We start from the raw sequence: 7,205 nt of genomic DNA, 5'->3' as shown, positions 1-7,205 counted from the left end.
CTCTCAATAGACGGAGAAAAATACTTGGAAGTTCAGTTATCTCTCAATAGACGGAGAAAAATACTTGGAAGTTCAGTTATCTCTCAATAGACGGAGAAAAATACTTGGAAGTTTAATTATCTCCCAATAGATGGAGAAACAAATAATAAGGAAAAATATATGGATGTTCAGTTGTCTCTCAATAGACGGAGAAAAATACTTGGAGGTTCAGTTATCTCTCAATAGACGGAGAAAAATACTTGAAAGTTCAGTTATCTCTCAACAGATGGAGAAACAAATAATAAGGAAAAATACTTAGAAATTCAGTTATCTCTCAATGGATGGAGAAAAAATACTTGGAAGTTCAGTTATCCCTAAATAGATGGAGAAAAAATTAAGAAAAAAACACTTGGAAGTTAAGTTATCAGAGTCGACTGCAGGAATGAACTCTTATTGCAGGTACTTACACAAAAAGCGCTCTGATATCCAAAGTTGCCGAATTTTTTATTTCAATGATTTTCCTAAAACTTACATTACTGTCAGATGCAAAAATCAGATTGGACAAATTTGGAGATTTTTACTTACACTTACTTTAATTGTTTTTACATAGTAAGTTTATCTACAATCTATGATATTTCCATATAGATAATTATATTTTAGCTCATTTGTGGCACAGTGCAGCGGCGGGCCGTTGTTTGGTGGCCCCTGCTCTAAACGATTATTCGTGACAGATACTTTGAAATACACCGCCACCTATTGAGAAGTATGAGTAACTCGTATAAGTTATAAAAGGGGATTGTGAATATCGTTATGAACCAGGTAAAATAAAAAGAATCCTCCTAAATTACATCTGTATCTCTTAATGAAATAATGTACTAAATATTTAAAGTAGGATGTAAAGAAATAGTACAAGAAAAGATAAGTTAGTCACTCCTTTGATCAAACTATTTCAAAATACACTTTATTTCTTTCAAAATATGTTGAGTTTTAATATTTAAAAACCGTTGGTTCTTTGAAAAGGCACAGTAACTCGAAGTAGAACACGTAAATAAGAAAACAGAATACAGGTAAATATATATACGGTAGCATTTTACTTAAAAGTTATAGATGCCGTGAAAATAGAAAGATCGTTCACAGTATCCTTCAAAATTACACTCTTTTTCAGAATACTTCAATGAATATAACGTATATGCATTAAAATGCAAGTAAATAGAAAAATGAAAGCTGAAGCGTGAGATTAAACTCAGTAAAAAATAATAATGAACTAATAGGAGAGTCTTAAAAATACACATAGTAAAATTAAAATGCCTATGTTTCTTAAGTAGATTTAATGTTAAAATTCAGAACTTAAACGGTTTATAGGAAACAACTATGAACTTATATTTAGTATCGAAACAACGCATCTTTATCAACGAATCAAGGCATTAAACTAAATTAATTCATCAATGCAATAAGCAATCTTTACAGCAATGTGTAGTTTTGACGGGGCACTTACATTGTGTTAAAAAGGCGTTTTCATATATGTATAAAATGACCACTAAAACAATGACTAATGATACTGTACACTGGAAGAAGCAAGTCGTTTTTATCAGTAAATAAATAAAAGACATAAGTTTCTTTTCATACTGGGGTTGAATCATGATTTGACATGGTAGTAAACTGTCTAACCTTTATTTTTACAGCATCGAAACGATGAATATCATTACGTGGGCTCTGAAAACTTGGTGATGACTATATTTCAACTTTAATTTTACTTTAAGATTTACTTTGAATAAATCAGCAGCCCCAAAAATAAAAGAAGATGTCTTGGTTCAGACATCAAAGAACTATTTACTTACTTAAAGAATATACATGATAAAAAACGCCACTGACAACTGGGGGTTTAATTAATAGTGGATATGAACTAGTGTAAAGATTGCAGCAATTTCTATGGTTTTGTGCAACTCCTCTAGAAAAGTTATTGTTATTTAACATCAAAATAATGTTCTAAAGAATAAAATTAACAAGTATGAAAGTATTCACATCTATAAGAGTAAATATATAATTGTCCAATACTCTACATTACTGGTAATTGGAGAAAAAAAAAAACATTTCAAAGCAAACATAAATGTCAATAACGAATTTTGAATAATATCCCTAAAATATAGTTATCAATTTTATTAGGATGGACTGTAAAATCATCCTGTTTTCAAGAAGCAATCTGATTATATATATATATTTATCATAAATGATACAGTTCAACTTTTGGCCAAATTTGATGGAATATTGTTGACATCACTTCGAACTGGTTACAAACTACAACCAAAAATAGTTAGCATGTATTATATGCCTGGAGGAGTGTTGTCTGTTTTCTACTATTAGCAAAACTCTTCTGGCCAAGTCCCTAAGAAAGCTCAACAAATCACATCTGATATTCCCACTTTTTAAGTCTTCTGACATGATTCTATACAATTCCTATTTACAGTTCACACACACACACTGGGAAATGAAACTCGGAGTGCACACACAAAGTTCATAATCTGCAATGAACCTAAAATCTAATATTAGTTCTAATCGCTACCTTTCGTATATTTGATACAACAACGTTTTTTATGTGATTCAGAGTTAGGCAAATGCTCTCAAGTAATGTCAAACTCTTTGAAGTATCATCACATCTTTGATTATGTTGTACTTACTTTCTATTTTGCTACACTCTCACACAAAAAAATATAAAAACGCCTATGTTTTTGTGTCTCCATTCATGCAAAATATTTTAATCCTTTGAGTCCCAATCAGAGATCAATTGTTTATAACAAGTAGTAAAAGTTTGACTAACAGTGACTGTTTGGAAAGTATAATTTCCCTTTATCATTCCTGCCATAAGTAAAGCCATAAATAATTCTGTTTGTAGTCAGACATGCACCACACTATTTTACATTTAGGACACTGCACATTTAAATCTCCACTACAGGAAGTATTTAGAGAATACATTTTTTTCTTTCCTTACTATCTTGTGAAAAACACATTTTGATGACTAAAATCTGTATTAAAAACATAGTTTTTGTTTTATATTTTTCTTGCTCAGGCTTTATGTATTTCATTATTCATGGTCTTAAGAATGAAACTTTTCCTATGCATGGTCTGGGTAAATGGCTTCACATTTTTCAATCTTTGGCCAAGGAACAAGGACATGTTTCATTTTCATACAATTATTTCACGTACAACTCTGTGATTTTTGGATGTAGGTGTGGAATAACCACTTTCATGGCTTTCAGCATAATGTAGCGGTATCTGTGGGATTTTGTCTTCATCAGTCAGAGCATAAGGATTTGGAAGACCATTAACTTCATGGTATGGGGAATCTGAAAGTAACAAACATTCAATAAAGAAGATAAGAGAAAAAAGTCCATGATTTCTGTGAAAACTAAATTTAGTTTTCGTTACTGTAGTGCATACTGATGTATAAAAGACATTTTAATACGAGTTATAAGCGACCTTATAACACTAAATTTGTTATTTTTCTTTAATTGGATACTCAGCATTTTGCTTTACAGCCTCTTATTTAAACCAACTGGAGCTTTGTACTGTCAGTTTTTGTTTTAGCGGAATGATCCTGAAGAAGCTGCAAAGTGAAATGATGAGTGTCCAATTAATGAAAAATAACAAATTTGGTCTTATAAGGTCGTTTATTATTAGTGTTAAAAATTAGTTTCACTGGTTTACTTAGACCTTCTGTAGCTTATATAACATTTTGACAATTAATAAGGTTTATTTAATATTTCATAACACTAGAATATTTCTTATCATGATATTGAGTTATTTGTCTATAAATTTCAGAAATGAAAATGAAATGCTTCATAAATTTTTCCAATTTATGTGGTACTGTTGTTGTAAAATGATAAAAGTAATTGTGGTCCATATAAATTAATAATGTTTTGGATTAATATTTTTGGATAGTATTTAATTTGATACAAATTATGTTTTGTTTTTTCAAATTATTAACTCTTTAGTGAAATACTTACGCATATATTCTCTATTTCTCATATTCATCATATCTTCACCTAATGGATGATAATCTTCAGGGTAAAAATACCCATTTGATAAACCACCATCATACTGTTGAAAAGCAACCTCTGGTGGTATCTCACCTCCAGATTTGAGCCAAAGGTCTGACTGACTGTCATTAGGAGATATTTCTTGATCTGGTATATACATCACATCTAAAAATAATGATGATAATTACTTTGAAGATAAATACATAAGTTTTTTTCATGTTTAACAACTTTTGCTGACATATAATAAGCAAAAGAAATGTTTTATGTATGTGTAACATTTGACATACTTCAAACACAGAAAGATAATGCTTACTTTTATCTTAAACTTATTATGATTTGATAAATATGTTTGTGAATTGTTAACAGTAGAGGGAAATATCACAACAATAATTTCTTATCAAACTTAATTAATAACTGGAACTGGGAATGGCTATGTGACAGCATTATTAAAATATTTCAGAACACAAATACAATTACATTAAAACAAAATACTTACCATGACTTGAAGGAGGTCCACTATGAAATTGGTTACTGAGAAGTCCATTATTACTAACATGACCAGCTGGTAAAGTAGGTGTATACACAGGTGGTTTATTAAGATCATCAAACCCAGTGTCAGGAAGTTTGCTAAGACCTTCTGTGTAGTATGGTTGTGAGATTGTTGGTGATCTTGCACTAATATGTGGAAAAAAAGTTTTCATATTATATAAACATATAGCATATTTACATTCATAACTGAATGTTGTTCTGTTTTAAAGTTTTTGCTTAACAATACTGCATTATAAAAAAAAGAAAGCCTCAAATTACAGATAAAAATCTGAAAGATACTAGCATTTGATACAAGTTTGAATAATGGAAGAGGTTTAAATGAAGGATTATTATATTAAATATACTGATATATCAAACTTCGAACTTGTAAGAAACCTTAGTTAATACAAATGAAAATAGGTAACATCAAAATCAATTCCAGATCTTAAATAATTACTACTTTGCTTTTTTCAAACAATTATGTAAAGCGTATTTACCTTCCTGTTTCCATCTTATTATTTTTCTGCACTGAAAAAACATGGAATAAAAAGAACTATGTTCAAAATATTGCAGTGGTTGTTTAAGTAGAAAATATATTGACAATTAGTTAAGTTTAAGAAATAGAATGCTTTACACATTAAAATCCTATATCAAAGGTCTTTATTGAACTTCATCATAACAATCCAGTTATTATTACACAAACCATGAAAGTGTACTACCCTCAAATTATTAATTTGTTTGTTTCACTGGGCAAATGTGAATGAAATCACACATTTTATATCTAAAATAAATAGGGGACCCCAGCACTAGTTACTATAACATGATTAATTGCAGTAATGTTTACATTTATCCATGTGATTAATAAGTTACTAAAAGTCCTGTAGCCTACAAAGCCATGGACTACAAGCAACTTGGTGCAGAAATAGTTTAGAACATTCAGGGGCATCATTACCTTTAGACACAAAAGTCCAGGCCTACATGTTGTTTTGTCAATTTTTTTTTTTTTTTTTTCAGTTACCTACAAGATTTATAATCTAGATGATCATGCTCAACATATCAGGCCTACATATTTTTTTTCTTGGCTGCATCCCTGAATGTGCTTTATAAAGCTGATGGGGTCTGGACCCCATCAGAAATTTTTAGGATTAATAAAATGTATTTGATTTTTGTTTCATATGGTCTATTTCCTTTACTATGAAATTTTTTGTTTTAGACTAAAATTGAAATGTGGTTATTATTAACAAAATAGAATCTTACTTTGACAGTAATTATGGATAATATAATACATGTTAATAGCCACATGTGCATTGTTTATTTTTAAATGTGTTTACTTGCTAGTTTCTTGAAGCACAAAATGAGCTAACTTGTGCCTGTCAAAAGAGATGAATCTCAAATTTGAGCATTATATGCTCTCAAACTTATTCCTGATCCACCAAAGGGCTATTTTCTAAGAATAGTGATGTAATTTCTGTACCATTCTGGAATCTCACTTTTATTAATTTTTATACTTTATGATAACTTTTTGCACTTTTTAAGAGTTAATTTACTAATACCATACACTATGCATAGCACAAAGGAGACAAAAATATAAATGCTAGAAAAATACAAATATGAAGCTATATTACACATACTTCTCTAGCAAGGTATGATATATAGATAGATTAAATACAATTAAACTGTTCAGCTATATAATATTAGTGAACTAATAAATATTTGTAAAAAAAAAAAATTGCAAACATTATATATTTCAAGTAAAAAATTATTGACTGAGAAGTTTATATTTAAAACATAGCAAATCTATTTATTTTGTCTAACTTATAAATTCCATCTCACCTGATTTAGCTATTTTCTTTGAGCAACAGCAAAAAACAATTATGATTATTGCTACAAGGATGAAAATGCTGGCAGAAACAGCAACAATTATAATAATATTTCTAGTTGAGAGAGGTGGGCTGTTACCAATGGCTTGTGCAGTTCCTTCTGAAAAATGAGCATAAAATTCTATTTCAAATTTGTTTTAATATCATTTACATTATTTTAAATTGGTTCTGTTTAAATTGAAAGCTATTAAATTGAAAATGCCCCTCTATATCAAGTTGAACTTAATATCAAAAATTACCAACACAAAGCTGGATTCCATATTGACTGTACTAAATTTCTGAATTTTAAAGTCCCCTATTTTGTTTGGTGTATACAGGACACAGGTGTTCATGAGTTGCACATTGTCATGACATGGAGCATTGTCAACAGGAGGTCTCAGGGGTAGATTAGCTGTGTCCTTTTTTTATTTATTATTGGTCATAAAGTTTCATAGCACTTCTCTGCTAAACATTTCACATTTATTTTCTGTTTTTATTTTACTGTCAACAACTGAAGTAGAAATCCACTATAAATAAATCAGCAAATTACTGCTTGTGTCATTATACTGTTTATGTGACACCATAATACTCTTGAGAGTAACAAAGTAAGTGCACAGAAATAAGTCGCCTTGACCCCTGCTCCGAAAACACAATGTGGAATTTATCAGATAATGTATCCTACAGCATTTACAACATGAATTCCCCAGAGTAATAAGATTGCACTTTCAATCTGTGAAAATGTTTATTACAGTATATTGTTCAGAGCCGATCCAATAAACATCGCAAGTGTTTGAATATTGATCAT

At 29.8% G+C, this 7,205-nt stretch overlaps 1 protein-coding gene across 2 annotated transcripts in view; it reads right to left on the bottom strand.

The window, feature by feature from the left end:
* Positions 1-942: 942 nt before the first annotated feature.
* Positions 943-7,205, bottom strand: part of LOC106468363 (hemicentin-2-like) — a 65,230-nt gene continuing 58,967 nt past the window's right edge. Inside the window, exons 14-18 of one of the 2 annotated variants that reach the window (XM_022397345.1) lie at positions 6,375-6,521; positions 5,039-5,069; positions 4,510-4,688; positions 3,981-4,178; positions 943-3,320 (exon numbers count right to left, since the gene is read on the bottom strand). In XM_022397345.1, coding sequence (XP_022253053.1) covers positions 3,160-3,320; positions 3,981-4,178; positions 4,510-4,688; positions 5,039-5,069; positions 6,375-6,521 — 716 coding nt within the window. In that variant the 3' untranslated portion in view covers positions 943-3,159. The remainder of the gene's footprint in view (positions 3,321-3,980; positions 4,179-4,509; positions 4,689-5,038; positions 5,070-6,374; positions 6,522-7,205) is intronic. The other variant, XM_022397348.1, reaches the window with a different exon arrangement.

The sequence above is a fragment of the Limulus polyphemus genome, unplaced genomic scaffold, assembly GCF_000517525.1.
Source record: "Limulus polyphemus unplaced genomic scaffold, Limulus_polyphemus-2.1.2 Scaffold88, whole genome shotgun sequence".
In the NCBI taxonomy this organism is placed as follows: domain Eukaryota; kingdom Metazoa; phylum Arthropoda; class Merostomata; order Xiphosura; family Limulidae; genus Limulus; species Limulus polyphemus.
Note: the sequence above shows the minus strand (reverse complement) of the source record. Positions and strands in the feature narration are given on the sequence as shown.